The sequence below is a fragment of the Myxocyprinus asiaticus genome, chromosome 12 (genome assembly GCF_019703515.2).
Source record: "Myxocyprinus asiaticus isolate MX2 ecotype Aquarium Trade chromosome 12, UBuf_Myxa_2, whole genome shotgun sequence".
NCBI classification, from domain to species: Eukaryota; Metazoa; Chordata; class Actinopteri; order Cypriniformes; family Catostomidae; genus Myxocyprinus; species Myxocyprinus asiaticus.
Genome location: NC_059355.1, coordinates 30,714,428 through 30,731,949, shown reverse-complemented (window position 1 = coordinate 30,731,949; position 17,522 = coordinate 30,714,428). Strand labels below are relative to the sequence as shown.

Below are 17,522 nucleotides of genomic sequence, written 5' to 3'. Positions count from 1 at the left end.
TGTTGCTGAGTCAGTGGCGGATGCTCACGCTATAAATGCGCACAGATGGGCACTCCAATTCTCACGCTACGCATCGGTTTTGTGTCGTGCTCACACGCTAAATTACTTGACTGGATGGTCCTTTTATTCAAAATATACTGACCTAGTGAGTAACAGTGTCGCTCTCTATGCTATAATCTGCTTCCCTGCTCATCGGCTCATTTCACTTATGCATCTGTCTGTTTGAAAAGCCTCCTCACCAGCTAGAAGCCAAAAATGCGTGATGGATGGATGTTATATATTAATTAATTTAATCAGGTCTGAGAGAACAAAACATAATGCAACCAAATGCTACAGTGTAGTTAATAATAATATTATTAATAAAAATAATATCTGGATAAATAGCCTTGTTGTTAAATAAAACATTATTAATGATACAGTAATAAATTTACATGAACCTTTTTTAGTGTATGAATCATGTTTTTGACTAATTTTCATTGTGAAATGTTCATTGCATTTTTTTAATCATTTGGCATGAAGAAGTTGCTAAGTTTTTTTTTTTTAAGCTCCTCATTCCAAATTTGGAGAAATGCTGTCATCTCCTCCTCTACATCAGTGCATTAGTTTTGTATGTTAATTTAATAGACAAAATATTTGGAAATATATGAATGAGAAAAAAGTTTTGTTTCAGTAACAATGCGTATATGCAATAGGGTTGGGCAAAAGGACAATGTAATCGGATATCGACGATGTCTTACAAAGATCCCGATGTCGATTCCGAACAGACATGATCGACAATATCGGGAAGTGGCAAAACCATGGATCTGGGAATTTGTCAAATATGTTAAACAGTGACCAGGGTGTGAAAATAGTACCCGCCAAATGCAACGAGGCTGAATAAAAAAAATTTACTCACTCATGCCATCCCAGATGTGTATGACTTTCTTTCTTCTTCAGAACACAAATTAAGATTTCTAGAAGAATGTTTCAGCTCTGTAGGTCCATACAATGCAAGTGAATAGGTGCCACATTTTTGAAGCTCCAAAAAGCACATATAGCCATCTTAAAAGTAATCCATTCGACTCCAGTGGATTAATTAATGTCTTCTGAAGCGAAACTCTGTAAGAAATTGATCAATATTTAAAACTTTTTTTTTTAATAAAAAATTCACGAGGATCAAGGTCAAGCACATTGGAAAATTCATGCGAGTACTGACACATGAAATCTAAAAAAAAAAAAAAAACATAAAAAAAAAAATGGAAGTACAGTGTTGTTTACAACAGAGAAGCATATACAATCATACATAGATCCCTCATTCGGCTGGCTTAAATACGGCAATTGTGGCGCCATCTTGGAACGGTAAACAAGGAGAGCTGTTTGAATCGGTTTGAATGCAAGTGAGTGAGTGGAAGAGATGCCTCAGACCGAGCTCCTTGCTCAGACCACTGCATAATATCCTTTTGTGTCGAAACAGTATCGTGGTCTAGAAACAGCTGCTAATAAGGGATCTATGTATCAATATCTATGCTGAGGAGGCTTACGTGCCGACGTCACATGAGAGGCAGTTTGAACTCCAGTTTGAACTGGCCGGAAGCGAACATTTTTAGTAAAAAAAAGTTCTAAATATTGATCTATTTCTTACACACACCTAGTGTTTCACTTCAGAAGACATTAATTAGACCACTGGAATCGTGTGGATTATTTTTATGATGGCTGTATGTACTTTTTAGAGCTTCAAAAAGTTGGCACCCATTCACTTGCATTTTATGGACCTACAGAGCTGAAATATTCTTCTACAAATCGTAATTTGTGTTCTGCTGTCATACACACCTAGGATGACATGAGGGTGAGCACATTATGAGAGAATTTACATTTTTGGGTGAACTATTCCTTTAAATCTCATTCATGCTTCCATACATTCAAACTGATGCGTTACGCTCAATTATAAGACTTCTGAGAACTAGTGGTGTTTGGCATCATAGACACCAAACTTGATAAGTAATATTTAAATATACTTGTGAATTTAAGAGCTTTGCAGTGGGAAAGATTTTCACAGAATGGCAATTAAAAAATCTCCTTTTAAACTTTAATTGTATGGAAAAGAGCCCCTTGCGACATCTCCTATCTTTTTTGATGGAGGAAAGAAGAACTTGGTACAACATCAGGGTAAGTAAATGATGACATAATTAGAATTTCTAGGTGACCTACTTCAAGTTCCCACACTGACTTCAACTCTGCTATTATTGCTTAGCAATGTGCAAACATGCTTGAGTTGTTCTGCAACTGTCAGTCATAATACAGACTAGTCATTTCACATTCTTCCACTCTCTGTTTCCCAGACACTATGATCCACTAACCGAGTTCTGATTGCTTTATCACTTCCATCAAAACAAAATCCATGTTTAAACGCTGTTGAAGCGTATGTCCCAAGGCAGGTGAGCCTGTCCCTCTCAGACCTTGTTTTCACATGTAGTCCATGATCCTCAGCTTATTAGCCCCAGGACTCCAGACTGACATCATGGTCACCCAGCCCCCTTCTCAACCTGATGCTGTCCTCCCAGGCAGGACTTATCAACGACTGAATCTTCCAGCTTGTCATTGATGGAGTGTGTGCTTGCTCACCTGCACTATAGCTTTTTGCAGGGAATGGATGGTTGTGGGTGTAAATTTAGGTGCATTTTAGGGGTTGAGAGCATAGTTGACAGTTATAACAGTCCTAAGAAGAGTATAGGTGGTAATCAGTGTCACTGAAAACGACTTATCCGAGCGCTAGTTTCTTTAAATTTAAAACAAAGAGGAGCACTCGAAACATGCACAAGGTAAGCGTTGTAATTTTGCTATGAAATAACAACAAAATAAATTCTGCTGAATGTGTTTGAGTATGAATTTGAGTGAGTTGTTTACAACCATTTCTGTTTCTTCAGGGTTTTTGGTCATTGGTAGGATTGCTTTTGGTTTGTGTTTTCACTTGGTTTGTGTGTGAGCCAGTGAGAATACTCAAGTTTGTTTGCTTTGAGTCTCTCTGGCGGAAACACTTTTTTGAGGCTCTCGTGGGTTCTGGTGTGGTTTTATGAGCGCATTTGTTACAAACATTACTTCCAGATGTTTCTGGAATCTTGTGACACCACAGAGAGGATGTGATCAGGGTGAGGTTCCTGCCAGGTTTCCCTGGCGACGTCTGTTTCCCAGCCTGATGAAGGAAAGAACCCAGAAACATTAGGAGCATGAATAATTTAAGTTGATTATTTACATGGCTCCCAATTTTTGTCTTAGCATTTTGTAACTTTACATTTCTTGTTTTTTTTCCTAGACTTGGTAATCTGCTGATGGCAAAATACAGGCCAGAAAGGCCTCATTTAGCAATTGATTATTCACGTGTGACTGTGTTTGTGTGATGCATAGCCCTTTTCCACCGAAATGGCGATGGTTCGCATGCCAAGCCTGAGCTCGGCTGGTTCACGGCCAGGACAATCTAGAACCTTTTGCAAACGGGCCGCACTTTTCCACTGACCTGAGATCTGCATGAGAACTGAACAGTGATGTAATGGGCTACGTGATATTTTATGTGACTACCTGACTACCATGGCGCATTGTAATGTTTGTGTATACAACTTACTCCTGTTTTTAGGGACATTTAAATAAACAGAGAAATGCAATCCAACGTTTTTACATTGCTTAACTAGATTGCCAGAGATGACATCTATGCTCAAGACGACAGGTAACATTATTACATTATTTTGTATGAACTTTTTTTTATTTATTTTTTTAACATCAAAACAAAAGCAACCAAACATTTTAATTGACAGCTGGCTCAGCCTTATTTCACTAGTATAGGCTGCATGTTTAGTACAGTACAGTAAGACATAACAGGAGGTCAGTAGGCACTGCAGGAGAAAGGTTAATGATACATAATACTGATAATATTTTTCCATAATTTAAGTCAGCCTCATGTCAAGTACCTTTGAATTGACGCCTACCTTTGTTGAAATGTATTGATTCTTAACTGTAGTGTAGCAGTCATATTTTCCATATAGTACACTTTTTTTACCGTGTTTATTTTCCTGGCAGTCATAAGGAGTATGTGTAATATGTAAAATTGATTTTTATTAAACATACCAGGAGGGGTTCCATCAAGCAGAAAAACCAATAGGATCTTTGACATATCTATTCCTAGGATCATATCAGTCTCATCCTTTATCTGTTCCCAGTACTGTTTGATTCTTAGACAATCCCAGAAAATGTTTGTGTGGTCCCCTATCATTCCACAGCCTCTCCAACACTTTGCCACTGTGGAGCTACAATCATATTTTGATACCACCAGTGGTGTCCTGAAAGATCTCATTTTCAATTTCCAGTCGAACTCTTTCTACAGGGGGCTACTGATACCTGTATGACAACCTGTACATATACTCTCCCATACGTCATCCTCAATAATAATGTTTAACTCCAGTTCCCATGATCTTTTTATATGCAAAGTATTATCTGATGTTCAATAATATTAATCATGTATTGCTCGATATTTGTTGGAGATTTTTTAATTATGTCCCAATCCTTATGGTTTGTATTGTAATGTCTCGGTTGTAGGTATCTAAATATGTCACATGGTCTTAGTTTAAATCTATCGCAGAGTTGAGTGAATGATAATTCACTCAACTCTGAATGATAAAATTTGATTAATTGTTATCAGACCCTTCTCTGCCCATTTTTTAAAAGCAGAGTCCCACACAGAGGGGAGGAAATCTGGGTTGCCTGCGATGGGCATCACTCGTGAGAGAGCAACTGCCCCTTTTATTTTCTTCTGGACTGTAGTCCAAATCTTTAGGGTGTGTTGCACCCAGGTATTTGTTATCTTAACTCTTTTTTGGGACTTCAAATCCATTAACGGTAATACTGCCAGGGAGATCTCTGCGATCGAACTCTGCTCAATATCAAACCATCCTGTCTCCAACGCCTGAAGTTGAGCAGCCCAATAGTAATGCATCATGTCAGGAAGGCCCAGACCACCCTTATTCTTTCCAGTCTTTAATATTTTGAGTCTTATTCTTAGTCTTTTATTTTGCCAGAAAATTTCGATATTTATCTAAAGTACAAAACATAGAGACTGGGACCTGTACTGGAATAGACTGAAATAGGAAGAGTCTAGGTAGTACATTCATTCTTATGGCCTCAACCCTGCCAAACATAGATAGGGGTAGTATTTCCCATCTGGTCAGATCCTTTTTAATAACCTCTATGAGTCTTTTATAGTTCGCTGAGTACAGGTGTGATATCGCCAGTAAAATAAAATCTAAAAAAAAAATCCTAAGTATCTGAAGCCTTGGCTCAGCCATCTAAAAGACACTTCATTATTTAGTTGGGGGGGCCAGTTTCCAGATATCATCATGGCCTCTGATTTGTCTGCATTTACCTTGTATCCTGAGACAGAACAATATTCTTTAAGGCAAGTCATTAGAGCTGGAATGGAAAGAAGGGGGTTTTCAATAAATAACAGTATGTCATCTGCATAGAGAGATATCTTATAACAATTTCCTCCCTCATTCATAATTCCCTGTATCTTAGTGTTGCTGTTATTAATTCCGCCAATGGTTCAATACTGAGTGCAAATAAGACCGCAGATAAGGCATCTCCTTGTTGAGTCCCTCTGCCAAACTCATAGAACTCTGAGCAGTGACCATTTACTCTGACTCTTACATTTACATTTACATTTATTCATTTGGCAGACGCTTTTATCCAAAGCGACTTACAAAAGAGGAAAACATAAGCGAATCTGCTCCAGAATTCCTAAAATCATTTATGCAGAGCTACGCGCACACTAGAAGCCTGCGGTCAGCTAAGGAACGTTGCCTTGTTGTACCAACACAAAGAGGCACCAAAACACTTTCCCGGACTTTCAGCTTCATCGTACCACGTTGGTGGAACGACCTTCCCAACTCCATCCGTGAAGCTGACTCACTCTCTGTCTTCAAAAAATGACTAAAAACACATCTTTTCCATGAGCACTTAACCAGTTATTGAAAAAAAAAAAAAAATTCCTGTTGAACTTTATTCTGTTTTGAATACTATTATGATGCTAGTGATACTTTGTAATATAGCACTTTTTCATACCACTGTCTCCTTAAGATGACCCAGTGACTGTTCTGTATGCCAGCATCAGAGCCTTGATCTGGGGTTTTTTATAGAAAACCTTCACCCAGCTAACAAAGATATCACTAAATACCATGCACTTCAGAGTTTGTTCCATAAACATCCAATCTACTCTATCAAATGCCTTCTCAGCATCTAAGCTGAGAAGCATAGGGGGAGCTTGTCTTTCAGCAGCGATGGCTTGTAAAATTAAGGCTCTCTGGATATTGTTGGTACCATGATGCCCATTAATAAACCTTGTCTGGTCAGGTTTAACCAGTTTTCTAATATATATTTGTATTCTTTTAGCTAATATAGAGGTAAGAATTTTTTGGTCTTGACATAAAAGGCTAATTGGTCTGTATCCCATGCAGTTTGTTGGGTCTTTCCCTGCTTTGTGAATTACAGTAATAACTGCATCTGACCAGGAGTTAGGGAGATTCTCTGGGTCTAGCACATAATTATATATCTTACAGAGGATGATGATTACCTCATTTGTATAAACCTTATAGAATTCCCCTGGAGACTTGTTATTTTTAAGTTTAGTGATAACAACTTTTACTTCCTCTTCTGTTATTGGGAAGGTTAGCTCCTTTGCTTCTTCTTCTGTTAATCTATTTATTTTAACTGAGTTAAGGAAAGTAGTGATTTTGTCCTTCTTATCTATTAGTTCTTGGCCTTCATATAATTTCTTATAGTATACTGCAAAAGCATCAGATATGTCTTTAGGTTGTGTTAACATAACTGTAGTATCCGGGTGACTGATCTTATGAATTGTTCTTCTAGCTTGAGTTTTGCGTAATTGAAAGGCCAGCAGTCGGCTTGCTTTGTTACCCTTCTCATAATATTTCCTATTCATAAATCTAAGTGCTTCTTCTGCCTTATATGTAAGTAGTTCATTTAACTTCTGTCTTGCCTGTTTTAAATGTTCCAAAACCCTAACATCTAATGTTTGTCTATGTTTGATTTCTAGCATCTTAATTTCTGCCTCTAATTTGTTTTGTTTGGCTAGCCTTAATGTCTTAAATCTGGATGTGATCTAAAAAAAATTTCCCCTTATTACCACTTTGGCTCCCTCCCACAAAATAGCTGAGGTAACAGTCTCATTATCATTCAATTCAAAATATTCAGTCATATGATTTCTTAGCTCTTCTTGGAATAGTGGGTCACTCAGTATCGAAACATTGAGCCTCCAGTATCTAACTGTCCTATTTTGTCCCAGTCTTAAGTTTAGAACAACTGGAGCGTGATCTGATAGGGATATAGGTTCTATACTACATTCCGCTATCCCGTGCGAGTCCGTTTTGGAAATACAAAATAAATCTTTTCTAGAATAGCTGCCCTGTACTTGCGACATATATGTAAAATAATTTCCTCTAGGATGAGTGTATCACCAGATACCAATCTGACCCAACTCTGTTATAATTCCAAGAAGCGTTTAAAATTTTCTTGGCTGAGGTCCCCTCTCTGCTGGTAATCTGTCATTAATATTGTTCAGCACCCAGTTGAAATCCCCTCCAATAAGAAACATCCCCTCTCCTTTATCCACCAGAAGAGAAAATACCCTTTTAAAAATGTTTGGGCAATCCTCATTTGGTGCATATATGTTTAAATCTGTAATTTTAGTACCCCCAGCTTTGCCAATTACCATTATATATATCTACCCTCTTTGTCTTGGTATGTTTGTTCCATGTTAAAAAAAGTGTTGCACATGCCAAAAAGGATAGCCTCCCCTCTTTTCCTCCTCCTTTCATATGAAGTGCTATATACCTGATCTACCCATTCTCTCTTCAATTTCAGATGATCTTTTTCTGACAAATGGGTTTCCTGTAACATTGCAATTGAGCACTTTAATTTATTAAGTTGGTTCATTATTTTCTTTCTTTTTATCGGGCTGCTCAACCCCTTTATGTTGTAACTAACACATATTGAATTATCCATATTTCCTTATTGTAACTCTGCTAGGTTGCACATGGTTTAAACTGTATGGAGAACAGAGAATTATCCCTGGATTAAGCTGGTATGAAATCATAGCTGTCAAATGAAAATGATTATCCATAACAAGAACGTAAACTATTTTACAGGTCCCGACTTCCAATCGTCCCACTGGCGGAATGGGAACAAGTAGACTGTAATATTAATGGAACACATAACTGCAGCCAGTTCCTGGTGTTTAGAGGGCAGAGAGTTGTGACTTGAGCTCTCCAGGGAATCGTGTGCACCGTGTGCGTGCAGCCATCCCTGTATTGCGGGTCCTTTGGAGTGGCTGCATCCCAATATTGTGGGTGTTTCTCACTCGAGATCAGTTCAAAGGCTATCCATCTATTTGTATGAATTAACGTAGTTGTTATCTTTCCTGACATCTATCAAAGCTACATTATTACCAGTGCTTGTGTTCGGCAGAGGTGAAAGTTTGACATAGTATTTTACTTCAGTACATGAGTAAAGATGTACTCACAAAATGAAATGAAATTAAAGTCCAGAACATCTGTTTCCAGTCTCTAGTCTCAATTAAATTTCTTGATCAGTTCATGTGAAGGCCTTGAGGTCTGCGTCCGATAGCAGGGTTGTGTTCGGTTTATGTCTGTCTCTTCCCTGCTTTGTTCATCTCACCTTTGACAGTTCGCTCACTTGTTGATCCCGTTCGTCAACATTGACTTTGATGCCCATGTCCCGCAGCGTCTGCACTGCGTCTATTAGGGAATAGAAAGTCTTTTCACCTGTATCCGTGTGAATCCTTGTCTGTGCCGGGAAGAGACATTTTGCTTTCACATTCTGTAATCTGAGCTGCTTAATGATGCCCTGACCTGGCCTCTTTTCCTCTGAAGCTCTGGAGAGCAGTCGTTATCGAAGTAGATCTGTTTTGTCTTATAAATTATCTGCTTCTGTGACCATGCTTGATGTATAACTGCTTCCTTGACTGAGTAGTCCAGGAATTTTACTATCATTAATCTCGGCGGGGCAGTCGAATCTTTAGGTTTAGGTGCGAGTGCTCTGTGCACCCTTTTAATCTTTATATCCTTGTCAGATAGTGTTGGTAGGGCGCACTTAAGTAGTTCCTTCACAAATTCCGCAGGATTGTCTCCTTCGCTTCCCTCAGGGATTCGATAAATTCTTAAATTATTGCGCCGTAGTCTGTTTTGTAAGTCCTCACACTTGACTGAAAGGTCAATCTTACATTAAAGCAGAAGCGGAGCACCCTCTCGTGCATCATTCCAGAATCTTCTGTCGTGTTAATACGTTCCTCCGTTTCCTTTATCCTCCCCTCAAATTTAGTCATTTGTCCTTTCAGATCCCGAATGGACGTTTCCAACTTTGTCAGTGCCAACTTAGTTTGATTATGGCTTTCTTGGTTTTCCTTTCTTTGTCTTAATTATTCCATGATTGCAGAAATGTCCAGAAGGTATGTGTTAGCTTTAGCATGTCTAACTGGGCTCGGTGATTTCTTCCTTTCATCAGAGTTTTCACTTCTGTTCGAGTTTTTGTTGTGCCTCATAGTAGATTAAAGTCGATGTGCATCATTACTTGCCATATCTCCTCGTAGACTCTTTTTTTTTTTTTTCTTTGCGATCTCTCTTATCTTGAATCTCATCTTAAAACCATATCGCTAGAAGAGTGCTCGTTTTGTCCGCGTTTCCTCAACACTCTTCATGTCTAAAATTTTTGTGCAGGGTTTTTATTGTTGTAATAGAGTGAAGAAGTACTCTTTGCTGCAGACGGTAGCTTCTGTTGTTGTTTGGGAAAACATTTCCTCTTGATGAAACATTATACCGCCCTACGCACCCTGACGTAATCAGTTCCTGCAACTGAGACCAGCAAGCTTTTGGGGCCAGTGCGGAACCAGCTTTTTCACCCCGGAACTGCCTTTTCTGTGGTGGAAATGCGCAGACCAGTTCAAGAATTCGCAGTGGCCCAGGAACCCGCCCCCGAACCATGTTGGTGGAAAAGGGCTAGCAGTGATGCAATCCAACAGCATGAATGGAGCAGCTGCAGAGACTATTTAAATCAACTGTGTTGTTTTTGAGTTACACCGTGAGTTTAAACTCAATGCGGTTTACATGAAGAGTGAAATCAGGGTAATGGGCTAATATCTGTAAAATAAAAATCTGTAGCTTTAAATAAAGAACACAGTTTAAGGTGTTGACATGACCTTACATGTTGTCAGCTTGTTAACTATTATCAGTGTAGGAATGTGCATGTAAACACTCTCATTGTTACATTGAAGACATATTTCTTATTACATATATACTGTATGTGTTTTTATTGTCCATTGAAAAGAGGAAAAACTCTCCTAATCTGTGTGTATTTCAGCAGGAGCTGCCGGCGCCGCCTCCCCTGCTATTCAGGAAGCTAAGTAACCCCGACCTATCTCCTGCTGCAGGAAAGACCAAACTGCAGCGGCAGCTCAGTCAGGATGACAGCAGAGCTCGACGCAGCAGTATGGCGGGCATCCTTACTGGTAAGACACAAGCACATGCTACCACACAAGTGTGTTTGGTCTGGTGTAATGGTCCATGAGTAATGAATGAGAGTAGTGCGGTCACATGACACTGTTCCACATATGTATTATGGTAGTACAATAGCATTGCTGCTGGCACACAGATAGAGACCTACCTAGCCACAACTACATCTAATTCCTCATTCTTTCTCATTGGCACTTGCTGTATTTGCTTGGCAGACATCCATCAGCAAGGAGTATGTGTACATACCTGAGTTTCCTTGTTTGTATGTCTGAGTGTGTAGAAGTGTTTGGTATTTGTTTATAGTGGGGAATCTCACAAAAACGGTCAAGAAAACTGTCACTATTTTACCCCGCAAATCAAAAGAAAAATAAGAAATTATTGTTTTGCATTAATATAGGAATGAAGCCTATTCAGACCATTAGGATATTTTGCATTGTGACATTTAAACTCCCTTCCATAATTATCTGTAGCCTAATATAATGTGAAAAAAATGATATTATGGCAAATAATTTACATAAATAATACGTAAATACAAGTATCTTTGTAAAGTACAGTTGGAAATGACTGAATTTAATTTATGCTAATTTTAATAATAAAAATAAAAGAGTCAGAACAAGATGATTTTCATTACCACTTTACAGTAATGAGAATTTCTTTTTTTGCAATACAGTAATGACAATTTGGGGGAGAAATTAGCACAAAAATATTATTTGATCCTAACAATGTTTTATAATAATTTTAAAATGCTTTATGCTTTTATGCATAATCAATTTTTTTTATTTCTGATTATTTTGGGGTGAATTTTGACCCGGACATTTCTTCTTGAGATTCACCCATATAAGATCTTTTTGTACATGTAGAGAGAGATGATCAACCAGAAAGAGCTTGTAGGGTGGCTTAGATTTGGCTCTCAACTACAGAAAAGAGACTTGTGTATCCTGACTGCTCAAGATGCTCATATTCTCTGTTTCCTCTGTGTGCCGCAGGAAAGCAGCTTCTGCCTCTGTCTAGCAGCATGCATGGTGGAGTGAGTCAGCTTGCCTGGCAACCGCACGCAGGAGAACCCAATAACTTGGTCCGCATGCGGAGTCAGTCTTTTGGCCAGTCTGCCCCCTCTCTTACAGTGGGACTGGTGAGCACACGTGCACCATACGTGCACACACACACACACCCTCTCTATCTGTTTCTGTCCAAACCAAACACAGGCACAAACCTGCACAAGATTTCACATTGATAAAACCTAATGTTTAAAAAGGACAGTAACTGCCATATGGTAATGATGCATGACTAGAACACATCATCAGTTCTGCTGACGGACGTAAGTGGGAATCTCATGAAACCTATCAAAAACATGTCTAGGTCATGTTTCAGTCAAAATTAAAAGAAGGAATTAAGAATTATAAGGAATATATTTTGCCTAATAATAAGACCTTTAAGATTTTCATGTATTCATGCTTACAAATATTATGTATTCAATTATTTGTGTATTTATTATGATAGTATTTGTTGTACTGCCTTTATGTTGTTAAAAAAAAACAAAAAACAATAATAATCTTAATGTTTCTCAAATAGGCTTCATTTGTTTTTTGCAAAATATAATTCCATTTTTGGGTGAAATGTTGACTGGACATGTTTTTGTGAGATTCACATGTAAATTTGCTCCTTCACCTACTGATCAAATGCAGTATCTCTGTAGTCAGGTCACGTCAGGCACAAAGAAAACAGCATTAGGTGTGGCTGGTCTTTGTGTATATGCATGTTTAGAAATGGAGCAGCTATGTGTGTCATTGTGCCAATATAACCTTTATCAGATCTGACCCACAGACAAGAGATGTAATATCTGCTGTATGTGAAAATGTATTGATAAAATTAGTCTGTTGTGCAGTTTAAAGCCTAGTGCCATAGCTACATCTGCTGCCCATAGTGAGTACTACACTATTCATATTGGAAAACATTACAATTAATATCCCGGGCAGACCAGAGTTTTTAGCACGATTTACCTAAGACAAGTGGGTAACCTAATGTAGTAAGTATTTGTTTAGTCTCAGTTAGGGTTGATGCAGGAATTTACTATACATTAAAACATTTACTATACATTAAAACTTGCTCTGTTACCAGTGTGGACTCAAGCAAAGCATTTAACCCAATTAGGGGGTGTTCACACAGGACACTTTCTTGCACATAGGACACATTCTTGCATTCAAAAACAGCAAAATTGGAGCACAGTGGAATGAAATGGAACACATGGGTCTAGAAACGTTTAATTAATTTACACCGTGACACAGACATAAAAATGCAGCACTCATGGAGCAAAACACTGAAAAACAGTGAGGCACATTGCAAAAGTCAAAGATGTCTGTCTGACAGGTGTACACAGACAAACAATTAAAAAAGCACTGACAGAATTCTAAAATGAATAGGTAGATTTTATTTTATTTTATTTTTTACATGTGAAAATAAGGATACGGTGGAATAAGGTCTAAGAAAAGGCATTCTTGGCTCAATATTAATACATATTTATAATTGTATTTTACCTTATGAAGTCTACTCTGTATGATAAATGAAGTATGTTTTACTCAAGTGATAGTGTGTGGCAGTGGATTTTTCCACTTTGCACTAGTTTGTGCGGTTGTTTGTACCCAGCAGGTGGCAGCATTGTCCGCATCCTGCAAACAAAGAGGTATTTAATAAGCTGCGCAGTGATGTAGAACTAAACTGCACAAAGCTTGAATGGATGAAGTGCTACACAGAGTCTGCGTGACTATCTCAGCCCTTATGTTTATGGAAGGAGAATGTACTCAGAACTGCGCTGAAGCGTGGTGCCTTAATAAAGTGGTAATTAATATGCCAGTGCTTAAGCAGGTTCTCTTTAAAGAGGCCTTGTCTTTTGAAAGTGAAGCAATGAACACAGTAATTGCTGTTTATTGTGCTTTCTGTGCCAGCATACAACAGCTTGCTGATATTAAGATGTTCTAGTTTGCAGTTATTTAAGGCGGAGAGGCTGTATTTAATATTGCTTTTATACTAAGAGTCTGAAAATTAATGCATTATTATACACAATATGGCCAAAAGTTTATGGACACCTAAACACCAACATTCAAATGTGCTTGTTGAACATTTAATTTGAAAACCATAGAGATAGTCTCACTTTTTGCTGCTATATCTAGGTCAGACACTGATGGACCCTGGCTTGCAGTATGCATCCAATTCATTCCTAAGGCGTTCAGTGGGTTTCAGGTCTGGGGTTTGTGTAGACCAGTCAAGTTCTTCCACAACACTTATGGACCTCGCTTTGTGCACAGGGGTATTGTCATGCTGGCACAGAAAAGAGCCCTCACCAAACTGTTGCCATAAAGTTATATAGAATGCCATTGTTTACTTTAGCATTATGATTTGTCTTCACTGGAATTATTAAAAGGGGTTGTCCAAAAACTTTTGGCAATATAGTGTACATTATTTTCAAATCTGTTACCTGTTTTGAATTAGGACATCGTTCAACAACTGTCATCAGTGCAATAACTGTAATTTGAAAGCTTTTTTAATTAATATGAACTCAATTAATCACTGCTTTAAATGAGAAATAACCTTATGATGCTAAAGTCATAAACACTACAAGCAAGTGATATCATAAATATAATTTTTATGCAACAGTATTCTAGTGTATTGACAAGGAAATGTTTTACATGAAAACATAACATGCTGAGATAGTTTTTTTTTTTTTTTGGCATTAATAATCATACATTTTTTTTTTTTTTTGTGGTTCTAATGGATTTTGTCTTGCTCTTGGTATGCCTATACTGATTATTAGGAAATAATGTGAAATAGACATATTATGAGAAACAGTTTTGTTATCAGTTATCTCTAGTAAGATATAATTTTTTTTTTTGGCATGAATGTGTGTGGAAATGACCCAGGGTTGGTTTACCCTGTTGTGATGTAGTTCATAATCCTCAGGTCCAGGCTGTGAGGGCAGGGGAGCTGATCCTGCGGGGCTTTATTATGTCAGGCGTGGGAAAGACACAGAAGTGGTGCCTGGGTGTCTTAAGGGGAACCATGCAGGACAGGCAGATGGTGTTTACCTTCCAACTACAGGCGTGGAGCTGTGTTTGTGTATGCGTGCATGCGTTTTCTGCAGGGTCAGAATTTTTTTGGGATGTAATTGGGTACATGTGGTTGTGTGGTGATATTTGTGTGACATGAACCATAACTGATCATGATGGTGGTACATCTGATCAGATTTAATAAGATTTATGGTTGTGCCAGTTACCCAGAAGGGGCACACGTTGTGTGCTAAGGCAAGCATCACAACTACTTTTGCTTATACTGAGGGTTAAGGTTTTGAACAAACCCCCTAACTCTTAGTATTAAACTTTGGTTTGCTAGTCATGCCGGTCCATTTTTGCTGACATGATAGCTCAAGCTGTGCGGCTTGTAGAGGAGTGCTGTGTTTATGTAAGTGGGTTGATTTTTGCAGGGATGATAAAAAGACGGAAAAAAAAAACCCACTTAAATTTCAGGAGGGACCCGAGTCATATCTAGGGACCCCATATCTAGTGAGTTTTGACCCAGCACACCCTAGCAATGCCCTAGCATACACCCAGAACACACATGCAACTGCATAACGATGCGCTACAAAATCAGAACGACTAAGCAACCAAACAGGAACACCCTGGCAACCACCCACATCACCCTAGCATCGTGGCGCCAAGTATTGCCCAGGCAAGCACCACAAACATTTTGCTTAGAAAATTTACAATTAATTTTATATAATAGTTTTTTTGTTTTTTTTTAATTAAATTTTTTTTAAAATATATATTAGATTTTACATAGGCCTATATTGTGTTGGCATTGGAGATAACGACATCAGTGGCTGTTTCTCAGTGTGCATTCTTATGTGTTATTATTTTCTTGTGGACTCGTTCAACGTCATCATCCACTGCTGAAGTTCAGTTCTAGCACTCAAGAATGCAAGTACAGAGAATGCATAACATTTCAAGTATTTGTTCTTGAAATGGCAGATTATCGATGATGCATTGGATGGTGACTTGTGGGCAGACCCATTTGAAGTCCCAGAAGTCATAGTGGGAGATGAAAGACATTTGTCACGTTTTCCCTCGAGTTTCCCGCTGTAAGCTTGCGAAAGTCTGATTGCTTGTGAAAGTCCTCATGCTCCATCAACAATTGTTGTTTTGTTGTGCATCATTTTAATAAAGTAATAAACACATGGAAACGAGTGTTAATAGTACCTAATTTTTTTTTTTTACCAATTATTCAGTGCAGATAGTTGATTTTTGGAACTATTGGTTATTGTCAAAAATCTATGCTGATAATTGCTGATAGTTTTTTCATCATTTCAAAATAAGAGTCCCTGGTTTGTTTTTGGGCTTGTTTATACTTACAAATATGCACCAAGTAGAAATTTTTTTCTGGTTATTATTGGGATTTTGGTTGAACAACTGCATCTGGGATTTTATTCATTTTGGACTCATTGTCTGTGCCGTCATAGTTCGGAAAGAATAATAATTTTTTTTGACATTATATAAATCTATTTTCGTCCGATTAATTGGTTATTGGTCTTTCTTACCACCTTAGTTATCGGTATCTGCAAAATCCACTATCGGTCGACCTCTAGTCAACAGATTTTTTTTGTCTTTGAACTAGTCCTGCAAAACATCATTGGTGTGATAATAATAAAAATGCTGTCACTGGTGTGATAATGCCAGTAGTTCTCTCACTGGCTTCAAATGTGCTGGGATGATCAATTGTGCAACAGGACGATTGCAGCACATCTCAAAACTTGCAATAGATGCATTAAATGTCCTCCTGTCCTTCTGAATTTGTTCTTCTAAGGTAGCTTGGCAAGACTGGTTTTTATAAGAATGCAAGTCCATTCTCTACGTTCTTAGCATTGAGAAACACTTTGGTTTTGCTGATACTGCTATAATATACAGTATGTTATGTGTGAAGAGGATGTGGTAGTCTGTCTCTTCTGTTTTGTATATGGGAAGGGATAGCAGGAAATTGTGGTCTTTTGATCACCCACACACCACTGTGGTTTGTTCAGTTATTTTAATAGCAAACATTTAGGGAAGAAACAAGGTCTTTTTTTGTCCTTTGGAGATCAAAATTGAGATGCCAATGAGATTGGAGTCAGGAAACAGTGGCATTAGCATACCATCAAATTTGCATATAATTTGCATATAAGATGGGGAAAAAAGGAAAGGTTGTGCTAATGTTGTAAGCATTGATGTCACTCTTACTGTTTTTCCCCCCTTGCTGCTTATACTGTATATGTTTTTAGTTTTTTTTGTAGCTTTGTGTATTGCTTCAAATAGTACATTAACATAAAATAGTGGGTGCCATTACAATGCAAAACTAAATTTTATCAACAGATATAGAAGCATTTTCCTTTTGCTCCATTAAAGGCACCAGGGTTAAATTGTGCACCGGTCATATATTTTAAATGGTGATTTGTTTTCCCTTCCCAGGGATTCTGGTCTTTAGTGTGATTAATGGAGCTTTTAAAGCCAGTCTGAGGACCACATAAGTAGCTGTGGCTTTTGTGAATTGATAGTCAATGCTATGTCACCTAAATCTTTTAAATTGAGAGTGAAATCTGTTTGCATCCTTTTAAAATATTAGCCTGCTTCGATATCTCTTTTATAATCGACTCAGTTTTGGTGGTTGGAAAATAAAGTGAAACCTGGAGGCAGTAGAAGACACAAGGAAGACAAAAAACAAAACAGAAAACCAGAATGTTTGCTCCTCTCCCGTCATCGTGACAAGAGATTGCAAACAAATAAAGTGAGTGAATATGTACAGTATGAAATATTCAAAAGGAAATTATGAATAATTACTTGAAAGACCCTCCACTGTGCTGCCAACCAACCCAAGGTGACGACAGCGGTAGAGGCTGCTGGGATCTGTGTTTCTGTCTACTATCTGATTGCAATTTTT

The 17,522-nt window shown here is 38.0% G+C and overlaps 1 protein-coding gene across 5 annotated transcripts in view; it reads left to right on the top strand.

Moving 5' to 3' along the window:
* Positions 1-17,522, top strand: part of LOC127448744 (microtubule-associated serine/threonine-protein kinase 2-like) — a 218,729-nt gene that overhangs the window by 50,752 nt on the left and 150,455 nt on the right. For 2 of the 5 annotated variants that reach the window (XM_051711554.1, XM_051711551.1), the window contains exons 2-3: positions 10,414-10,561; positions 11,552-11,697. In XM_051711554.1, coding sequence (XP_051567514.1) covers positions 10,414-10,561; positions 11,552-11,697 — 294 coding nt within the window. Of the gene's footprint in view, positions 1-9,974; positions 10,179-10,413; positions 10,562-11,551; positions 11,698-17,522 lie in introns of those variants that run through there. The other 3 variants (XM_051711555.1, XM_051711556.1, XM_051711552.1) reach the window with 3 other exon arrangements.